At 43.2% G+C, this 23,753-nt stretch overlaps 1 protein-coding gene across 1 annotated transcript in view; it reads left to right on the plus strand.

The window, feature by feature from the left end:
* Positions 1 to 23,753, plus strand: part of LOC142573048 (uncharacterized) — a 94,715-nt gene that overhangs the window by 42,447 nt on the left and 28,515 nt on the right. The window contains exons 2-5 of the mRNA XM_075682550.1: positions 1,173 to 1,357; positions 3,548 to 3,650; positions 9,413 to 9,427; positions 21,564 to 21,691. Coding sequence (XP_075538665.1) covers positions 1,205 to 1,357; positions 3,548 to 3,650; positions 9,413 to 9,427; positions 21,564 to 21,691 — 399 coding nt within the window. The 5' untranslated portion in view covers positions 1,173 to 1,204. The remainder of the gene's footprint in view (positions 1 to 1,172; positions 1,358 to 3,547; positions 3,651 to 9,412; positions 9,428 to 21,563; positions 21,692 to 23,753) is intronic.

The raw sequence follows: 23,753 nt of genomic DNA on the forward strand, positions 1-23,753 counted from the left end.
GAGCAAAGAAGGCCGTGGGTTCTGCGGGCGAATTTGAGTGCTTATGTCTGCACATACTGCGGTTTCTGTTGCTGTGCATTCCTCGGACATTACAGGCAGGACTGCAAGAACATGTTTAAAGCAAAGCTTTGCTTGCCTCTGCCTTTAACTTTGCACCTGTCTGCTGTCTTTCATGATATAGCACATCTTGAACGGGAGGGGTGGAGTTCGTGCTCTTGTTTACACCATGCAGTATGGAGTTGATTAAGTAATGTCACAGTAATGATGCGTATATCTATGGTCGTATATAGCAACAGCTTTGGTGCATGTGGCATATAAAGGGTGTCGCAATATCATGCAACAAGATTTTAAGATATGCAAATGCCACCTAGCTGGATGGAACCAAGGTAACGTGTTTGCCGTCGCTTGGAGATACTTGGATGACTTACTGGATTCCGGCCAATCACATAATTAGTATTAATTACCTTCTGAAATATATTTAGATTAAAAGTGTCAGTGAGAAAATTGTAGAGCAACATGAGAAGGCCCCGATAACAGCTTTCTGTTGCTCAATACATGTTGCATAAAAGTGCTTTTCCATGCCTGAAGGGAGCACGCAAATACATGCAAAAGTGACACGCAACTGGCCACTCGAGGCACTTTGCGTGTATTAGCAGGTTTTCTGTCATGGTCAGAAAAACACTATTATGTAGCGTATATTGAGCAACAGAAAGCTGTATCGAGAGTTTTTGATATATCTCTGCAATTTTCTCATTGACTTTTCATCTAAATATAATATTTGAGAAGTTGATTAATTAGTGCTAACTATGTAATTACTTGGAATGCGAAAGAAAATCTAAGTATCTCCAAGGGATGACGAACAACATTACTTTGGTTCTGTCCAGCCATGTGGCATTTTCATATTTTATCATGATGCATGATAGTTGAGACCTGTATATATCCACTCCCCTTAATCCATGGATCATGGCCCAGTGCCTAAGACAGTCAGAAATATGGCTCGGTAATGTGGCAGGATTCACCTGTGATCTGGCTGCCGGTGGGTAGTGCGGCCTGTGTAATCATTGCAAATGCTTCGCATAATGCTTATTCCCACAGTACATGGGCTCTTAAATTTTTTCCCCGCTGTTTTTGGGTCTGTCAGTGAACGGGACTTTTCTCTTGCCCATGTGCAGTTGCTGGTAATCAGCCAGAGAGCGCAGCCGCCATGCAGTTCGGAGCCGAGGACTTGGGATTAGCGGGTGTTGGAAAAGTGACCTTGCAGAGCAAGTCGGTTGCACGTCGGCCTTCTCCGGGACTTGACATGACGCATGGCTTCATGAAAAAAATCCAGGAGTTGCAGATGGAGCATCTTCAACAGGTGTGTAGGCGCAGAACATGGTGCCAAGTTCAGCCGGCGCACATTTCTCCCTATGTGCTGGTCAGAACAATTGGCACGTGATGCAGAGCGGCCAACAATCGGAGCACCAGTCACCGTTACCACAGTGCTGCTGGAAATTAGCGAGGTGTGAGTGGATTTAATAAACACACCTCAACATGGCAGCTGTAATGGTGGCATTGCAAGCCAGTTGTTTCTGGCTTCATCAATTAATTCATCAATTAATCAATTTTCTCCAGAACCGCGAGGCTCGGCCTTTACAGACAACTTGAATGTGGATTTCCGTTCTGCACATTTTTCTGCTGTCTGCCACCATGTTTTCTTTTAGGAGCCAGTCGGAGAGGACACAACCTTCCCACAGCCAATACATAGCTTAAGAATTGTCAAGAATAGTGCCCCAAGTTTCACACGGAGGGAGTGTACTTTAGACATTTGCTTAGACTCATCGCTTCAAACTGACGTGATATATCTATACTTCGCCAAAGCATTTGACTGTGTTCCCCATCAGCGGCTTTCGGCCAAACTTTCATGCCTCGGTCTTGACCATTTCGCACTGTCATGGATCCGTTGCTTTCTTGCTAATCGATTCCAGTATACAGCTATCGGAAATCATTGCTCAACCACTGCTAGCGTCATCTCCGGAGTACCAGGGGTCTGTCCTCAGTCCCCTTCTGTTTCTCATCTTCGTGAATGACCTTCCCAATGGCATATCATCCAATATCCGACTTTTTGCAGATGACTGCGTAATCTACCATCACATTACAGACCCAACAAACCATGCAATGCTCCAAAAAGACTTACATTCATTAGAAACCAAGTGTTCCAACTCTTTAATGAAACTTAACATCTCCAAATGTAAAGTTATGCAGGTATCCCGTAAACACTCTAACAAGGATCACCCGTACCTTTTAAACTTGACAGCCCTATCCACCGTTGAATTGTATTATCTCGGTATCACTATTAATAGCAAGTTGACCTGGTCCGACCATATAACAAAATTGGCTACCGACACAAATAAATCGCTTGGTTACGTCACACGCACCCTTGCGCTGTGCCCCTCATCCACAAGAAAACTAGCTTATGAAATTTTGATTCGAATACGCCTCAGCTATTTGGAGCCCGCACCAAGCTTACTTAATTAATATGTTAGAACCAATACAAATTTGTACCGCTAGATTCATCACTTCCAGGTACAGCCGTGAAGAAAGCGTCAGTGCGATTAAATCATCTCTAAGACTCGAACCATTGGTGTTGCATGGGAAAATTGCAAAACTGTGCCTTTTCCAGCGACATTATTATAACTTCCCCGAGCTGCATGGAAGGCTTCCAATCCCACCAACCCGTACATCTCGTCGCCTTTTTAACTCTTGCAGCATCCAGCGCTTGCATGGTTCAATATTTTCCTTTAATCAATCGTTTTTGCCTAGCGCCATTGCAGAGGGGAGCAATTTACCAGATAGAGGTGTCAATGAGCGCAACCCCATTATCTTCAAGCAGCTGCTTACTGATCACCTTAAACCCTAACCTTATAATGACCGTTCTGTGCCTTCATTCTTTTGCGATTGCCATGTCACATTGTGACTGTTCTGCTGCTTTGCTTTTGCATTTTATTCAATTAGCCTTTTTGCTTTTTTTTTTTTTTTGTTTTTAATACAAATCCACAGGCTGAGTTTTGTAAGAAATTGTAACCATATCTTTTTTTCTATCCTTATCTTCTGTAACCCCCCCCTTATGTAATACCCTGACAGGGGTCCTTAAGGAAAAAATAAATGATGATGATAATGAGGATAACACTTTTTGTCAGTTTCTAGGCAATGCATGTTTTTTGTCTCATTGATGTGGTCTCACAGTGTTTTAGCTGCCTGACACGATATGTCACTCCTGCTGATCGTAGAAGTGTTTTTTAATTTTTGTTGGTTAACCCTTGTGAGTAAGTTCATCTCTGTGTGCAAACTGTGATGTTTCTTGCAGTTAAATATGGTCCGGCTCCAAAGTTAAGCATGTGTGATTAACGTTACTCTGTGACATGGGCACTCTACTGGCATCACTACTTGTTGCTGGACTAGTTAGCACATGCCTGTTATGGCGTAATGCTATGTGAAATAAAGTCAGGTAAGACCAAGTGTGATAGTCCATTCGAATTAACTGACTATCGCGTTTGTGCCAACCCAGCTTGAACCAAAGAATGCCTCAACCACGCCTGGAAGCACCTCGCCCCAGACCGGTGACTCCCAGAGGTCAACCAAGCCAACCTTGGAAATTTACAGGCCACCCGGTGAGTCACTCACCCCCATTTGTCACGTGCGATGCACACTGCAAACAAGCTATGTCTTGAGGCATGAGATCCTTCCACATGCACATCGTGATGCTGCAGCGGGTTTGTGATCCTCAATGTTTTAATACGATCCCCTTTGATGTGCCTTAATTCATCATGGAGCAACTGTACGGGGTTGCTCATGGCAACTAGAGTGGTATTCATGGAATCTGAAAACGCACGCCTGCATTCACACCGATCCTCCTACACAAGTGCTTTAAATAGCCGACGACAACTCAAGGGATGGCTCCGGTCGTGCGAAAACCCTTCAGCATGTTCTGTTGTGACTGTCTTTACTGCAGCTTACAGGGACGATTGCTCGCATCTCCACTAGTGTGCTTCGATTTCAGACCATTGTCAGAGCAAACCATTTTGGAATGCTGACCTCATAAGCCATTGCAGCTGGGTATGACGAAGGTATTTCTACAGGGAAACAGACCTGCACAAGCAGCCGTGACCTGAATTGGTGCTTGTTGTGCTACGACTGATCTTGCAGTGCAGTGATAGCCTGTGGTGATAGTGACTGTCTAGGATGGTGTCTGTGCTCTTCTCCTTCCCTATTCCCCAGTGTACGGTAGGAAACCTGATTTTCCCTTCTGGTTAATTTCGATCCTTTCCTTTCTTCTACTTCTCTACATACGCACTCTTTCTCATTGGCTGGTGCATGCTGCTAACTTTAGCAATTGGCATGATAGTGACATAATCACCACAGTGACTGCCCATTGCAGGTAACCTTTACATGACAGAGCCTTTGTGAATGCGTGCTTTATAAGCTAATTTACTGCATGGCAATAACCACACAGTTATTATAGGCAAGCGTGTCTTCGAATCGGGTCAGACCAGATATCTGGTGAGGTCACTGCTGCATTGTTTGTCAGTGCAGCCGTGCGATGACAAAGAAAGAAGCAGACATGCAGACATAAGTCCGTTTCGATCTCTGTCCTTGTCCAGTTGTGCTTGCACATTGTATTATTATTCTAAATCAACTAGCCTGCCAACATGTTTTAGCTGAATTGAGTAATTAAGTTTCAATTCTAGTGATCTTGTGCAACCTTAGTTTCAATTTTGCTTTTCTTTTATTTCCATTTATAATCACGTCCACACACTACATGTCATCACGCTAAATTGTTATTTGCTATGTGGTACCTGCTTCACCATTGTAGGCATTACACCAGAGGGGTTCAATTCAAGAAAAAAAAAGATAATCACTTTTCAAAAGCACGTAAAAAGTTATCATTAGAAATAATAACAATTTTGGGGGACAGAACTTTCCAATTTCTTATTGATTGTACAAAAACAAAGATAGCAAAAGGCGTAACCCCTGAAAGGGTATGCGCATATTTTCAAGTCATGATCTTCAATTTTATCCAATTTGTCCCAAATTTAGTGCTTTTTACTCTTTGTCATACTAAGCGTCCTCCCGCGGTTACCAAGGGCAAACTGGACAGCCGATACTTAAACAATATTTCAATTTTATTACATTACACAGGAAACACTTTTCATCCAACGAAATTTTTTTTTCAACTGGGTTTTACATAGGCTTAGTAAAACATAATTTCAATGTGATTCTTGTTTTTTGCATTTGACAGGGTTCTTTATTAGTAGAATTTGGGTGCTCGAATCACGGCGGTTAGTTTTTTGCCTAGTCTAATGGGTTTCTTTATTTCTAGTTGGCAACACTGGATGCCACTGTCGTTTTATCCGGAATGAGCTTAGTACTTCCCAGCATCCAGGAATGTTTTCGTCACTACCTACTCTAACTCCAGGCCCCCGCAGATAACTGGCTTCTATGGGAGCCTCCTGCACCAACTCTCATTGAACCATTCACTATTTGGTGTCGCTTTTATGACTTGTTTGTCTGCTACTCTACAGTTGGCTGGGGTGTGCGTTGTAATGAGGACTGTGGCTGTTCTGCTATCACGTGACTGTTTGCACAATTCATGATTTTTGTGAAAACAGCTGGGGCATTAATGTCACAAGGCTGACCGCCTCGCAACGCCTCCACTGTGTTCTCCTCGCGCACAAACCTGGAAACGGGCGACAGTAAGCACCACGAAATGAACAAAGTGGAAAATGGAGCTTCAGCCCTGCCAATAGACAAAATGTTGTCCATCTCGGCCCCTTTGGCTGCACCACAGAGGGGCCTAACATTTTGTTTATTGGTGGTGCCGTTTACAAAGCTCCACTTTCCACCTTGTGCATTTCGTGGCGCGCACTGCTGCCCATTTCGCAGTTCTGTGAGAATGAGTACATGTGTGTTTCTCTCTTTTCTTTTCCTTGGCACCCTTGTATATTAAACCTGTTGTGGCATGCCAAGCCTTTTGCTTGCCTAACCTCTCCACCTATCATAAAGATTTATCACTAGGGGGCATGTATTTTGACATACTGGTTGATGCACCATATTTACTCAAAAATAGGTTGAACATGAATGTAGGTTGACCCCCATATCAGGTGTTTTTTTTTAACTGCACCAAATTTTTAAAATATAGCTGTGGCAGATAGCACAATTCTAAACCTTGAGCTGAATTACCCGACGAGGCGGTGATTACGTCTATGAGAAATCAAAATGCTTAATTGAATATTGAACATAATTACACTAAGTAGCCTTTTAATTAATTACATTACAGCACATATTTCAGTCTACAAATTACAGTCGGTGACTTCGCTAGGCATATCCACTTGGGAAGGATTCTCAGGACTACATAAATTTTGAAATGGTGTTCCATTTGCTTTTGTGCTTAACTGCATAAAACTGTGTTGCCTTAAAAAAGTAAGTAGAACAACAGTGCATGTTTACTGCAAGTTTGGCGCATATCTTGAAACTGGTGCCATCTTCAGAATTCATTACACGTCGGTATGGCTTGCAATTTCACTAACTACAATTCATGATCATCAAATATCATGGTACTTGAACTTGTGCTCTGATAATCTAGAGTTCAAATGTAGCTGTAGAAAAGTACAAGCAAGGTAGTCTGGCTGATCACTGTGCTTGATGCGGGTGTGTTCCCATGTCTTAGAAATACTGTGTCATCAAACAGGCAAGAGAACAGATGACAAGGCAAATTATTGAAGCAGATTTGATTGACAAACTTGGTGAATAATATGTGAGCACCCCTTCTTTATTATCAAAAAAGAAAAGCACTTTCTGCGCAAGGTGTAAACACCTTTTTGCTGTGCCCACTATAAGTATGCTTCTATGAGCCTCTTTCCCGTCCTTTCACTTCACTTTGTTTCGCGCCCGATTGCACAGTAATAAGCATGAACCAACTATCCCTGCAATATGTAGTGATGTGTCCCCGCCTCACGCGAAATTATGTGCGTGTTTATATACCCTCTTCCCATCACGGCCAAAATTCGAAAAAATCAGCCTGAACTGTACCGCCGCGCATACCTCCAGTCTAATAGTGCTCCATTAAGTTCAGTTGTTCCTCTATAATGTTGAAACGGTGAACGTAAAAATAAAGACCAGCTGCTGTGTATGTCTTTACTTTTGTCCCTTGTTTTTTTATGCACTGGTATTTGACGATCATGAATGACCGAGTAGCCTGAACTTCAGCACTAGTGTAGCTACAATTCGTAGATTGAAATAATTGTCATAAAATAATTAGCTAAAAAGATAACTAGTGTAACTGTGTTAATAATTAAGCACCCGATGACTACCAGTCACATCGGGTATGCCCCAACGCAGTAGGCCCTTGCTATTTTTGTGCTATATAAATGATATCGTAGATATAATTGATCGAACTGTTTAAATTCGATCGTTAGCAGATGACTGTATATTATTCCGTGAAGTTTGCAGCATACATGCTCAACAAGGACTAAACCAAAATCTAGATTACATACACCAATGGTGCAACCAGTGTGGCATGGTCGTAAATGCACGAAAAACAGTTTCCATTTCTATAACTAAAAAAGATCCCCTTTTCAGTATGCTTACTCCCTAGGTTCATCTACAGTTAATCATGTCGATAGCTACAAATATTTACGTGTAACGTTCACTGCTAACCTCTCCTGGAATTCACACATTGATAACACTTGTTCTTCTGCTTCCAGAAAGTTGTGTTTCTTAAGACACAAGCTTCGTAATTCACCACCAAATGTAAAACTTCTATGCTATCAATCATACATCAGACCAAAGCTAGAATATGCAAGCATAATATGGGACCCTTACACAAAACGTAACATTGATAAACTCGAAAGAATTCAAAGAAAGGCTGTTCGATTTATCTTTCCTAATTTCGTCATGTGGACTCTCCGTCGGAACTAATGACAGCCAATAACATACCCTTCAGTACAGAAGGCAATTTCGCTTGGGCTTCCTGAATTCTCTCCTTAACCAAAAAATTTGCTATTGACCCTTCATTGTATTTATCCCCCCTATCAACAAGACATACACGAATCAACGAAGATCTTTAACGCCATATTTCACAAAAACAGATGCTTATAAATTTTCCTTTTTCCTGCACACAATGTCTCAATGGAATTCTATACCAGAGCGTGATCGTGTTGCCATCATGTAGCATTGTATACATTTACCCATTGTGTTCATTTTTGCTATTTATTTCTCTGGATGTAAAACACAATTTATGTTAACCCTTATACTCAATGTGATTTGTTAAAAAAATGCCCATCCTGCTTGGACTACATTATGTGGTCTGCAGTATGTATAAATAAATAAATAAATAAATAAATAAATAAATAAATAAATAAGTAAATAAGTAAGTAAATAAATAAATAAATTTTATTTTCTTGTAGAAGCAATGGCTGTCACATCGAGTAATATAGCCCAAGGGTTGGAACTGTGCTATTTGCCACAGGATATATTTTTTAATTGGGTGCAGCTAAAAAAAAAGCTCCGAATGTATTGAACTTGTGAAGATCTATATATATATATATATATATATATATATATATATATATATATATATATATATATATATATATATATATATGAACTCACAGAAAAATAATAAAGGAACTCTGCTATTAAATCTTGTTAGTCGATGCCACAAGCAGAATCTTTGTTGGAATTGCCAGAGAAGTCATCCTCGTCAGATGCTTTGCAGGCATCCTGGGCATCCCAAAGAATGTCCTCAGTGCCATAGTGTGCATTGTGTGCATTGTGTTTGCAGAATTTCTTAAAAGCAGTTTGAATGATTTTCAGACTGGTGTAGTGGTATGCGTGATGGAGGAACTTTGTTAGGAGTAATTTGTTCATGAATGTAGGTTGATATTCTTTGGTAACAAATATAGGTTGATAACTCATTTCGGGTAACATATTCAAAAAGAGAAAAGATTGACCTATATTTTAATGAATATAGTATTCGGTTTCCTTGTGCTTCGTTCTTCCAGTGCACGTGTTCGGTGGGTGGGCCATGCAGTTTCACTAACGAAATGTGGCAGTGCATGTTTAAGAGCAGTCTAGCAGTCTAGCATAATGCAGCACCAACATTCTGAGCAGTTTTGAGCCGCAGGGCTCAAAATGTAAAATATTGTCTTTTCGTTCATTACTCTATGCTCAGGAATTCGGGGCGCACTCACCTACTGTTATGTACCCTTCGACCTTTATCAGCTTCTGTGTAAGGAAAACACAAATTAAGAAAAGAGAAAAATTACCATACACATGCCGGCCGCTTAATGCGCTTTCCTCTCCATGTTTCCTTCTTTCCATGGTGGCTGCCAACTCCCACTGCTCTGCCAACCTTTTGGATCGCTCGTCTCAGGTGCTAGGCTTGCTGGTAAGTACTTTTGTTAGTCGGCTTGCCATAGTTAACTATTGCAGCGTGAAGTACAAACGTGCCACAAGACTCAGTTCTGCCATAATAGCAAGCTTTCTGCTAGGAATAATCAAGCTGAAATAAATTTGTTGTGTAGTGGTGTGAGGACAATGTTTTCTTTTGCACTGTATATTTTAATGCCTGAAGTAAACATCGGGTTTTATTAGGTAGTCCTTTCGTTGTCACTTTAACGAACTCTAATAAGGATGAAGGCTAAAGGCTGCACACTCACGAGACATTCATTACATTACTTGACATTTTAATTCGAATGTGTTACTTCTTATTACTTGCTTTCCTCCACCAAAGTTCATGGGTGCGAGTATTTTAATTACCTGTATCTTAATCATCTATATCTTAATTAACTTCACCTTAATTAACACCAAGGGTATTGGGTTCGACTCTCAACCTTCACAATGTCAGTTGAAATCCAACTTTTGGGGATAAGGTTGCTTTGCCCATATCTCCATGTTTGGTCCTGGGTTTGAGTGCATTAATTTCACCTTAACACCAAAGGTTGTGGGTCAACTCTCGACCTTCACGATGTCAATTGGAATCCAACTTGGAAATATGGCCAGCTTGCCCATATCTCCAAGTGGGTTCGACTCCCACCAAAGGTCATGGGTGCCAGCCCCTTAATTAACTTTATCTTAATTAGCTGTGCTTCAATTCATTCTGCCTTAATTAAGACTAAAGGTCGTGGGCTCGACTCCTACCAAAAGTCCTGGGTCGACTCTGGACCTTCACAGTGCCAATTGGAATCCAACTTTGGAATATGGCCAGCTCGCCCGTATCTCCAAGTGGGTTCGACTCCCACCAAAGGTCATGGGTGCGAGTGCCTTAATGAACTTTATCTTAATTAGCTCTGCTTCCATTCACTTTGCCTTAATTAAGACCAATGGTAGTGGGTTCGATTCCCACCACAGGTCATAGGTTCGACTCTCGACCTTCACAATGCCAATTGGAATCCAGTTTTGGAATATGGCCAGCTCGCCCATATCTCCAAGTGGTTTCGACTCACACCAAAGGTTATGGGTTCCAGCGCCTTAATGAACTTTATCTTAATTAGCTGTGCTTCCATTCACTTTGCCTTAATTAAGACCAATGGTAGTGGGTTCGATTCCCACCACAGGTCATAGGTTCGACTCTCGATCTTCACAATGCCAATTGGAATCCAACTTGGGAGATTTTTGGGGGCATTTTGCCGCACACTTTGACATATCTTGAAACTGGTACTAGTTACAACATTGTTTCTAATTGAACAGGCCCTGCATGTTAACAGATTCACTTCCACCATTGCAGCTTGTACATTAAGGTGATTATTAATTAATTAAAAAGATAATTGACATGATTTTGTCAATTGGAAATTTCTGCACTACGACTTATTTGGAAAGTAATATCTGCCTGTTAAATGTAACCAAAAGGAAGAAGCTGAGTGCTGGTATCTGCAACAGTAATAAAAAGAATAGTTTGACATAAGAAAGGAGATCCTGTATAATTTGCTATTTAATTAATGCACACTTTTGTGCTTTAATGTGCGCTTAGAAGGCGAGCGCCTTGTCAGCAAATTACCACTACAGTTGATTTTTTTGTCGATTATTATTGAGCTGTTTAGATACAAACTCAGCAGAAATTGTAGACTTTGTTGTGAAATGCTATAATTGTAGGTTAGGGATTGGGTCAAACATAAGATGTGAATTAATCAGTAGCAGTCTTGTATGGGCATCTGGAAATGACCTTCCTTGAATTGCATGAGCCTGTTCACCAGAGAACTGTGCAGCCAGGTCACATGACTGCTTCTGCAATGGGTCCCGCTCTGGCATCTGAAACAATAAAGACTTACTATGTAAGTCTCGCGAGGAAAGAATTGTATTAACTATTGTTCGGGTGCTGAATATTGGGCCAGATGCTTCGTGGCCTCTCAATAAATCTCAAGCATTGTACTTATGAACATGTTCTGACAAACCCATGATTTTTCCTTACAAACACTAAATATGCATCACACATGTACCCACATTCTCTTGCTATTTAGCGTCAAAATAAGCATTGCAAAAATCTGACGCGACTAAAAATTCGCCTTTCTTCAAACTACTGTAAAACCTCATTTATTCGAACTCTGTTAATTCGAAATCTCGGATAATTTGAAGGTTTTCTGCAGTCTCGTATTTTCCAATGTAAATTTGACCGGATAATTCAAACCGGCGGCCTAGGACAGCCCGATTTATTCAAAGATTTGGGGTGCTATGCGGCAATTCCCGATCCCCATTTCACCGCAAACCTGACGAAACAACGGCCATTCGGAGCCGCGAGGCGACGCCACATAGCAGTCGCGATTATTTATAGACGAAGCACCCGACCCGTAGTACTGCTAGCACAAAAAACAGTTCAAGGTACGCCCGCGTGCCGCCGAAACGTGCGCCTGCAGAGGAGAAGACTTGTTTCACTGCAATGCTGTGGACGTACTGCTTTTTGTCATGCGCTCTCGTCCCCCACTCCGCAAGCTCCTCGCAGTCGCAGCGGTTGCAGCGTCAGCGCGTGTTCTGTGCCGCTGCCACTGGCTGCCATTCGCCCGTTCTCTCTCCACGCCTGTGGCGACGAGTCTGCATGCAACGCCGGTCTGCGCCGTTTCTTTGTGTGCAATGGTTAGGGTTGTTGCAGCTAGTGTGTTTTTTTTTTTTTTTCTGAATTTTTCAGAAGTGCCAGAGAGCAAAGATGCCAAAGTATGAGACTTTAACGCTGCAGCAAAAATTCTGCTTTATCCAAGAAGTGGCTAAGAATTTAGTTTGGCTCTGTCATTGTATAAGGGTAACATTTCTGCGTTTCATGAGCCTTTGAATGGAAACGTATAGGAATCAACGGTTGGGTAAGGTTTCTTTTAAACCCAATGGTCCATTTCAGGGGTCAGCACCCCGGTCGCTTTCCAAAGCAGTAATAAAGTTTATCGCCACCACCACCAAGGCAGTAAATTGAATTCTATTTGAATCGACTCTGCATCTCCAGGACGAAAGGACGCGGTAGGCACTTGCCCAAAGCACTACGTTGGCTGACCGAGGTGGCTGAAAGGCACAGCATGCCCCTCTCGACGTTGCCCACAATATTGAAGAAAAATTCGAAGGTACTGGAGGCCTACAGCAAGGCATATTCTTCGAAGAGGTCACGAGTACAGCCTCCCACATACCAAGATGTGGAATCAGCTTTTCTTCGCTGGCTGCAGAACGCAAACTCAGTCCGCCTTCCCATCAATGGAACAATACTGCGGGAGAAGGCCAACGACTTGGCTCTACAACTTGGGCACGAAGAGTTAAGTGTAGCAATGGATAGTTCAGTCATTTTAAAGAGTGCAATAATTTGACCTTCATAGCCATCTGTGGCAAGAGCAGCAGCGCAAGCGAGAGCGTCGTTGACGACTGGAAGAAACACATTGGCTCCATTGCTTGGCGAGTACGATGCAGATGATGTGTGCAACCTTGACGAGGCAGCCCTTTTTTTACAAGATGCTGCCCACAAAAACGTTCGCAGCTAAGTGACGCTGCGGTCAAGGGTCGAAAGCAGGGCAAGGAAAGAATTACTGTTCTGTTCGGCATGAACATGTGCGTTAAACACAAGCTGCTGCTACTCGTAGTTGGAAAGAGTGGGAAGTCTCGCTGCTTTAAAAATGGATGGCCGCCGCCAAGGGATGAGCTTATCCATCGGCACAACAAGAAAGCCCGGGTCACAGGCGCTATATTTGAAGATTACGTTTGGCAGCTTAACCGCATGGGTTGTTCGGCAGCTTGCCTGGGTTGCATTTTTTTGTGTGTTCGGTTAATTTGAAAACGCGCTTATTTCAAAGATATTTTGCGGTCCCAATGACTTCGAATGAACGAGGTTTTACTGTATCTTATCTGCGTCAACACTGCCACAATGTGCATACCCCGTGCGCACAGCATGTATAGTATGCTATGGGCATTCAATGCACACGTCGGTGCTCCGTACCCACCATGATGCACCCACAATCTCTTAATGCACTTGCACGACAACCTTTCGCTTGGGAACTTTTGCACATTCGGTGCAGCTACAGATACCGCAAGGCATTGAACTTAGGCTGCACTATTGACATGTCAGTTTCAGCATATCGAAAAGTGTAGACAAGCTCTCAAAACAAAGAAACGCAGCCTAAACGGTTCTTACGTGCACTCCCTCTGAATCAACTGGACAAAAGATGGGCACTAATGGCGTAAATAAGATGTGCAGCTTAGGTGTAAATGTGGAGGTCTGCAGGTGGTGAAAATCCGCCGGCTGGAAATGTTCATATCTTGCGAACGATAAGTGCGGCGCCATAGAAGACGTGTAAAGCTGTGCCGACCAAGCAGCCACTGGACACTTCTGCCGAAAGGTTCCGAGCACCGCCCTATGGTCAGCACTCGGCCAATTTTGCTTGAAGTAGACCATACTGTATATCTTGATTTCTATATACCCATGGTATTGGTAGCTTAATCCACACTGTTACGTAATGCTAGGAGACTCCAGCGCATGTGCATGTAGACTCGAAAGGATGAAATTTTTAAAAGTCCAAGTAATACCCCTGTTACACTGGACATTTTGACGACATTAGATATGAATGGCATTCGGTGCAACGGCAACGAATGGCATTCGGTGCAACGGCAACGAATGCCATTCGACCCATGGTGGTGCTACACAGGAAAAACTAATGTTATTCGATCATTGCAAAAATATTGGGGAGAAAAGAACAAGGTATGTGTAGAGTCTCTGAAAAGTCAATGTATTTATTTTACACCGAAATAAATGCATGTAAATCTTATAATTCCAGAATGTCTGCCCACCATACACCAAAAGAGGCTTAGCCAGCTTAATAGCTAAGCCAATAAAGAAAAGCAATATGATTGCATCGGCAGCGCTGAACGACGACGCTTAGTTACAGCAGGTGAAGTGCTTATTTGGTGATTGCTTTGCATTGCGAGCAAAGCATACTAATCGGAGGAGGAGGCTCGGTCATCAAATAGATGCAGATGCCATTTGAGACTCCAAAGACATGTGCACATGTTTACAGTATGGCCGATTAGTAAAGCGATGGTGGCCAGACACCACTGAGGTGGGGAACAACATTTTTTGACAGCCTGCCATACAACTTTACTATATTTAAAATGACAGGTGCCTTAAACCACACAAACGTAATTACCTTTTTACATGAATGCTTCTCAAATTATGAATGCTGAATGACATTTTTTGCCTTGTCTCTGGGGTAGAGAGTAAACATTTCACTTCGAGTGCGAAGCCAAATGTTTCTCGAACTCGTTAAATTGTAGAGTCATTCAATTCTAATGTCATTAAATATTGCTGTGTAGCAACCGTCAGTCGATGCTAATGCCATTTGATTCGAATGACATTAAAAGGTCCAGGGTGACGGGTATTAGTAAGCATTGAATTTCGTAAAACATTTCTTAATATTTGATATTAGATTCAATATTCGTTTTTTTTTTTTCTTGATACGATTCAATATTTAATTCGAATTTACTGTTCGATATTCACACACCCCTGATCACTACCCATTTGATTCCTTGCCGTACTCTTGGGGTGTAAACCATAGGGATTAGTTGCTGACGTGTTTATCCCAGCAATTCTGCTACGTTGGTGTTGTGATCCTTTAACATACATCAGCATCGAACAGACATCATCATCATCAGCCTATCTCTATGTCCATTGCAGGACGAAGGCATCTCCCTGTGGTCTCGAATTACCCCTGTCCTGCACCAACCGATTTCAACTCGCGCCTTCAGATTTCTTAATTTCATCACCCCACCTAGTTTCTGCCATTCTTGACTACACTTCCCTTCCCTTGGCACCCATTGTATAACTCTTAATTAAGATCCACCAGTGATCTTACCCTAAGCATTAAATGGCCTGCCCAGCTCCATTTTTTTTCTTAATGTCAACTAACATATCAGCAATCCTCGCTTGCTCTTTGACCCACACCACTCTCTTCCTGTCTCTTAAAGTTGTGCCTAACATTTTTCATTCCATCACTCTTTGTGTGATCCTTAACTTGTTCTTGACCTTCTTTTTAACCTCCCAAGTTTCTGGCCCATATGTTAGCAATGGTAGAATGTAATGATCGTACACTTTTCTTTTCAACCCCTATCGTAAGCACCTAGTCAGGATTTGGTAATGCCTGTCGTATGAACTCCAACCCATTTTTATTTTTCTGCAAGTCTTTTGGTAAATTCTGTAAAGCCCAAAATAATTTAATGTAATTTTTTTTTTTTTGCACAAATTTTAGTTTTCTACGACGTCTACGAGTCAGGATGTAGAAAGTGGTTATCTGGGAGCAGAACATTGTGGCATTTCAGGGAATGGATGTTCAGTGAATTGCATATACCAGACAGTCTGCAGTCTGTTTCATGTACTCCGATGTGCAATAGTAGCCACTGAAGTTTTGTAGTGAATCCTTGCTGTTTGCAGGCCTCAACACACCTTCAAGCTGAACTTTTTGAAGCCATAATCGTGCATTATGAGCTGGAGATTTGCTCTCGAGACCCGGGAAAATGCCTACTTCCCATTCACGGTTTACACTGCGAGAAGTTGATGGAAGACGGGAAAATGTAGGGACGACAGGAGCGCCATCATTCAACTTAACATCTATTGAAAACATGTGCCGAATAAATTTGCAAGCTCACAAATTAAACGATAAATTTCTATTGAAAGTGTGGTGACGAAATCGGTAGTCACACAGGTAAGGCACAGTTATATGTTATCTAGAAAAGCAGACTCCCACTTATAACAATAGATGGATGGCTTATACACAGACTACGCTGGAGTTTGCGTTTCTAAATAACGCTTGCATAACTGCATCTCCCCTATATGACCGCTGATTTCGTCCCCTCAGTTATAATAATCCCATGTTGTTTTTTCGATCTTGCAAATTTATTTCCCTACCACACCCGTTGGATCGTTAGCCCGCTAGCATTCCTTTGAAACGCGCTTTTGAAACCTTCCATGCTGCTCACGGACAAACTTCTCCATTGGATATGAAGGAGGAGAACTGTGTTTGTTTCCTAAGCAGTCTTTTCTTTTCGTGTTTGCTCCGACATGCTCCGAAGTTTTGCGATCGTGAAAGCTTAAAGCAAGAATGGTTGCCTCCGAAAGTGGTGCACGCGCAAGCTTCAAAATTAAGATCGCTTATCTCGTGATTCGGCTGCGTCTGCGGCTGATTTTATTGATGGATCGAGCAGCAGCATGTCTGAGGATGCTACCTTTTCGTCGGACTCTGAGAGCGATGACGTGGCAAACCAGCCCAGAACATAAGCAGCCACAGCCCGGTTAGTTTTGCTTTTTGCTTCGGCTCGTCTTTGTTGTTGTTTGAAGTGCTTGACAGCCTGCCAAGGTGAAAATTTATAGAAACTGCAAGAAATGCTACAATGACAGGAGAACTGAGCAGAAAACAAAAGTTCATACTGCAAGACATGCAACGTTCCGTTATAGTTTACATCGAGGAACTGCTTCGCCACATGGCATGCTCAACTTTAGTCCTTGTAGTTAAGTTTTTGTAGTTGAAGACCTGTTTACTGAATAATTTTTTTTTTTTGTAGATAGTGCGTATTAGTTGCAATACATTTTGTATGTCCATAATTTTTGTTTACATTTTTTCCTAGAATATATAAGCGTGTCTTTCCGAACTTTTTTGACTTTTATCCCATGATATTGATTCAGGCAATTTATGTCCTTTTTATGACATACGTCTCGTTAATAAAACATTTATGCATTAAAAGTATGTTCATTCTGCTTTTTGTTTATGTGTTACATAGAATATTGAGTGCAGTACCGTATTTACACGATTGTAAGTCGACTCGAATGTAAGTCGACCCCCCCATATCTCTTGACCGGAAAAAAAAAAAACCCCGAGGGCGCATTCGATAACGAAAATTTATTAGTAGCTGACATGGTCATTGGACTACTCATCTTCCCTAGTGCTGCCATTGTCATCGTTGCTGCGGTCCCACAGCGCGTCGTGGTCCAGCGAAATTTCAAATTTGCAAACGACCGCACCAGGACATCTTGCAAAACAGCAGCCCACGCCAAATGCACCCAACCACACGCAGCCGTCAGGGAGGCTCTTTTGACAGGTCCGGTTGGCGTAATTTCGCAGTCTTCTGCCGCCAGCCACTCGTTGTACTCACGGCGGAGCATAACCTTAAAATTAAGGCGGAGGTCCGGGCTTATTTCATGACCACGTTGCACTTCACTGGCAGGGACCGATCATGCATTTCAGCGACGTACGCCGCAAGCTTAGCCTACAGCTCCGGAAAGCGTCCATACATCGGCACGTGGGAAATTTCTCACTTGCCGTCACACAGGTGAAAATTTCGCTTCGCTGCAGTCACCACTCTTGCACCACCCGTTTAGAAACATCGAAATTGCGGCCCGTTGCGCAGCGATTTGTTTCTTCGGCGTAAAGGATGGCAGCCCTCTTGAACGCTGCTGTGAACGAGTGCCGAAAGATTAGTGGGCTTCCAGCACTCATGACGACTGGGGAAGCGTAGAAGTAGCACGTAGCCGAAGTGGAGCGCGTCAAGAAGTTAGTCAAATTAATACCAATGCCTTTAAACAGAGAAAGAGAAACCCGCGAGCGGTGTCTGCTCTTCCATGAACTACCGATACTCCCTGCAAGCGCCGCCGTTCTGAGGGTGCCGCCGCAAATGGGAACAGCGGCGCTTTTATCAACTATCGACACCCCCCCCCCCCCCCATGAGTGTTGCATGCACTGTAAGACTCTCAAAAATGTTAAAAAACCCTTCCGAAAAGCGAACAAGCACACGAGATAGCGAAAAGATATGGGTAGGGCCATAGAGCAAACATAAAATTGTAACTGCATTGTAGCTCTCGTTGGTATGGCTTTTTTTGGCGGGGCCGTTTTGGTTTCGATTGCAAGTCGACCCCCCAACTTCAGACTTTCAAATTTGAAAAAAGGGGTCGACTTACAATCGTGTAAATACGGTAGTTCCTTCAGAAACAAAGAAAATCTCGCGTAACCTATAGAAACACCTATTTTCTACACGGTAGGGAAAGAGTTGATCTAGCACATCTTCAGTAAGCATTAAGTTAAAAGACTGCACTCCTGTCCATACTTTTTCCTTGTCTCCTTTTTTTGCCCTGTAAATTGTGGATCTGTTACCACTCGCCCAACACTGCATCATCGACATTGCTTGAGTCCCTCTACTGTGCCAGATATGCTGTGCCATACTCAGTCGTGGTAGGTGCTGCACGCTTAGAATGTACATGCACTTTGCTGGCCGACACTGGCAGGTGGTATGTCGGAGCTGGTGGTGTGGTCTCCCAGTGTTGCAACACTTCTCCATGAGGCATAACCTACCGCGTGTTCTCAATGGCTTTTATACTGCAAGCGTTTACACCCTTCTGTCATTTTGTCTTTTACTTTATCAGGTTTCCTAGTCGGGATTTGGTGTGGTTGCTCAATACTCTTATAATGAGCACACTGAGACAAATCGTAAAAATTTTGTCGGAGCCAGTGTTTCTATCTCCTTTCTTGCTGCTGTATTACCAAATAGCTCACACGAGGGAATTAATTTTGTGTCCTATGATGGGATCGAATCGTAGTGTCCCAGTGCAACAGGCTGATGTTCTAACAATTACTTGGGCCACACACTTCTCTCATATCAACACCGAGCAGTTCTTTGATACTTCTGGCATTTGTGTGTGTGCCAGTTAGCATTAGGCCAAAGGCACAGGAATGAAACAGATGAATGCTAGTCAATTTTACCAATATCTTGCGCATCATACTATCTCTTTACACACACTTCTCCTCACCAATCTGTATATGGACAGTTTCATCAAGGTCGCCATGATTTTGTAATTACAGCGCCGTACTGCCAGGCTGGTATGTGGGATCGTTCTGGAGGCTGCACAGCGATATTCTCTAAATGAGGAGCTGGAAGTTCACAGGTTTCGCTGAGAGATTTCAACAAGCCCTTGCAATTGAGAAAGTTAATTCTTACCGTGTCTTGCTAAACTGGGAGCTTTGAAATGACCACAGTATCAAATAGTGACGGGCCCCAAGGTGCCTTCACAGTTGTGCCCATGATTTAAATAGGAAACGAGTCAAATCTGATTGCTGTCAATGCGTAACATACGTGCAATGTGTCTGGCCTTGAAGACTATCAAGGGATCACTACGGCTACAACACTCGGAGGTCTCTTCATATGCCATACAGTGTGCCACACCAGCATATTTCCCAATTCTGGTAACTAGAGGGCTGTGAGGAATCAAGTTTCAGCAGCTATCATGCTCCTAAAAGTGTTATAACACAATCTTTAGGGCATTGTTTCTGGCACCCGCCATCCATCCTTTTAAAAACGAGCTATAAAATGAAATACAAGTCCATCAGGACATGCACCTGGTTGACATCAGGCGTGTGCGAAGCACTGAAAGAAAATAGTCTCACTCGTCTCACATGATGCTTGCGCAAGGGCACCTCGCCCACTCTGAAGAGCAGAACACAAAATTGCAGCCTGCGACAACTTTACTCTTTGAAGTATAATAGGATAGCGTGTGGCGCGTGGCATCAGCCAGGCAGTTGGCTGGTGAAGTGCGGGACCACAGAAGTCCAGTGAGGAAGCGGTAACCAGCATATGGTCAGCATGGCTTGGGTTACGGAATGAAAAAGAACATTTTCTTTTTCAACATTTAAACCTTGTTCAGCAAAGAACATCTCATTGTTTTCATTGGCACATACTCTGTTTTCAGGATACGTCGCCAGCCAACTTCTACCACATTGTTGGTCCCCAAGCACGATAATCCTAGCACATATTTGAACAGGTTAACTTTAATGTGCATTTACAATGATATAGTATTTGACTTGGTCACAAGTGTTGATCGGCTTGAATGCTCATATCGACCTTTTGATCATATCCCATGTTTGTCATGGGTGCAGAGTTTTTCGCCATGTGCTCGCCAGAAACAAAATTACCCGAATGTGCATGCGACAAAGCCAGTGGCATCAAGTCCTTTCTGTTTATGCTGGCAATCCTAAGCTTATGCTCGTCTGCAATTGCAGTGGTGCAGCAGAAACAGCTTATGTCCACAGAACCACCACGGCTTCCGTAAGAGTTTTTTGCTGCTGAATTCACCATAGCTTGGGTCATCTGACATCGCAGTAATTAAGCGGGAAGCACATTAGAATTGCAGTAATTAGCAGTCACACTGCTACTGTTCCCAAATGGTAGTCCACACATACCACTGTGAGGAGAGCGGCACAGCAGCAAAATTGCACTCATTAGAGGCTACTTTCCTCCTCGCTGATAAAGATGTCCATAGTATAGTGTCCGGTTTGCAGTGGCCTTGGCAGCTTGGTTTCAATCGACTCGTCGCTGCATGAATAATGAACTGGGATGTGTTGAGTCAGACAGACTGGCAGCAGCAATCAAATGTTTGCAGCAGGGGCACTCCTCAACGTTAATGCCTGCATTAATTATAGCTCTTTCTTTGACTTCCTACAGTCTTCTCTCAATCATAATCATCAGTGTATTTTGTGTCCACTGCAGGATGAAGGCCTCTCCCTGCAATCTTCAATTACCCCTGTCCTGCACCAACCGATTCAAGCTAGTAACTGCGAATTTCTTAATTTCATCACCCCACCTAGTCTTCTGCGGTCCTTGACTGCGCTTCCCTTCTCTTGGTACCCATTCTGTAACCCTAATGGGTCATCGGTTATCTAACCTACGCATTACATGACCTGCCCAGCTCCATTTCTTTCTCTAATTAATGTCAATGAGAATAGCAGCTATCCCTGTCTGCTCTCTAGTCCACACCACTCTCTTCCTGTCTCTTAATGTTACGCCTAACATTCTTTCTTAGGCATAAACATCAAATAAACATAAAAAATCAACTTCATCCGTTTGACAAACCTACATCTTGCAGAGTGCATTTGCATGACTGACTTTTGTTTCACAGTACTTTTTGTCAAATCTAGGCTGCTCTTTATTGTGGGCTGCCCATAGGGCCGAAAAAATGCATTTGGGCAGTTCAAAAGCAACTTATAGCTAAACGGAGAAGCCTTTTACGGTTATTGTTTGCTGTTGCTTCCCAGAGATGCTGTGCCAACACAACGAGGATATCGAGGCGTCTGATACTGACCGCATCCAATGCCAGCCCTTCAACACCACAACCAACGGCAACCCAGGGCCGTATCCGAAGCCAGGACTAGACCATTCTGAGGTTAGTCGCACGGTTCCTGCGATATCTGGAACATGGAAGATCTTTTTTCTCTCCATCGCGATGGCGAGTCCCATCTTATTAATAATGAGCATTATTAAGCTGCGAAAGCAACAGAAATGACATGAAGGAATTAATCTTGATACGCTCCAACGCTCAGCCTCTGCTACACTTCTAGGTTTGTGAGAAAATTCTTTAGGAACATACGATGCTAAAGAAAGAAAGTCAGACAACTGTCCGCGCTCTGTAGGTCCGAGACGGACCTGTAAACGACCACCTAACCAAGCACTAAGCAACTTTTTTTATAATGCCCAGGCATAAAAGGTGCATGCAGTCAAGGGGTGCAGAGGCAATGCAGTCTATGGGAAGCAGCGTCAAGACTGAGGTGCCTAGGTGATGGTCAGGGTCAGTCAGATGCCTGAATGAATCATCAGTGCGCAAAGTGGAGGATCTTGTTGGAAAGCAGAGTCGGCTGCTCCTGTATGTGCCCTCTACTGTGCATTTGGACACGCAGAATACCCAGTGTGTCCTTTAATTCGAAAAACAAACGACTGTGCTGGTGCACGTAAAAGAAAACATGCTGACGAAACTTCAATTACTCACTGCTCAAAAACCATTCCATGCGAAAGAAGCTGTTGTAGCTCACTGACACGAGGGTTCAGAAAATCATTTGCTGAAACGGGCTTTGATGGGCCAGCAAAAATGCCAGCTACAAAGGGGGAAACTCTGCCATGCGCACCATAACTGCATGGTAGAACTCTTTGAAACTGGCAGCCCGTTAATGTCAAATAACAAAGAAACATGGCTGCCCTTAAAAAGGCAATGAAATTATATTCCAGTGGCTACCTGGACTTACCGGCATTGCTGGTAATGACCTCGCCAACAAAACCCCCTGGTTTGCCCATCTGGAAGCCCGACCAGTTCCAATCCCCTTACACAGAACCGACGCAGCAAGAAAGCTTCATATAGTTGCTAAAGCTATGACACACAAATAGTGGTCTTCTTCCAACCTCCTTAAGTGTCATCTTCATAGACTGGATCCATCCTTAAAGCTACAAGTGCCATCAAAAGTTTCCCGCTCTGAGGTGACAGTATTGTGCCGCCTCTGGCTCGAGGTGGCATTTACGAATGCCTACTCGTTCTGCATTGAAATGGGGGATACACCCTTGTATGGCCCTCGTGGAACCACAGAAACGATTGAACACATCCTATGTATCTGTCCCCAATAAGACATTAAGTGTGCAGCTCTCCGGACAGCATTTAACCAGCTAGACTCTAGACCATTTTTGGTAATGAACATCCTTGGACCACGGCCGTATGCATCGATGGCACAGAAAGCCACGAAAGCACTGGTGAAATACCTCAAGTTGACAGGTCTTGGCGACCATGTGTAGACTTAGTGTGAACCTTCAAATGTGCGCGAAACTGTGCTCTCTCTATATCCTCTCTCTCTTCATCCCCATACTCCCTTCCCCCCGTGCAGGGTAGTAAACTGGATGTGCGTCTGGTTAACCTCCCTGCCTTTCCTGTCTTCTATTTCTCTCTCTCTCCCTCTCTCCAGTCTAATAGTTTGAATACTTCTTCTAAGCATGCAGTGGGGAGATTGTGTCTCCTTGCCTGACCCATTTCTTGATAGGTAATTTTCTCATCTAAATAAAGGGAGTCAAAAGCCCCACATACATTAGCAATGAAATGCCTACAGCGTGCTAGCGGTGGCAAATACCTACCACTCGGCACAACCAAAGTGTCCAGCGCATCTTCTACTGTGGCAGTCACTTGACAGCTTCAGTACACTCGGAAGTGTTTCCTTAGGCGTACATGCTTTCTGAGGCAAAGGCTGGGACTTCTGTGTCTTGCAGTTATTCTACTGGTAACCCTGTATGCCGTAGTTCGTCAAGACAAAGTAGCTTTTCCTCTTGCAGCTTGTTGTAGCGCTCGTTATGCTGCATAACCCACCATGAAAGCCCATTGGCTATGGTGTTGTGCTGCTTAGGTCGAGGTTGCTGGTCTGATCCTGGCTGTGATGGCCTCGTTTCGATAGCGGCTAAATGCAAGAATGCTCCGG

The sequence above is a fragment of the Dermacentor variabilis genome, chromosome 2 (genome assembly GCF_050947875.1).
Source record: "Dermacentor variabilis isolate Ectoservices chromosome 2, ASM5094787v1, whole genome shotgun sequence".
Taxonomy (NCBI): Eukaryota; Metazoa; Arthropoda; class Arachnida; order Ixodida; family Ixodidae; genus Dermacentor; species Dermacentor variabilis.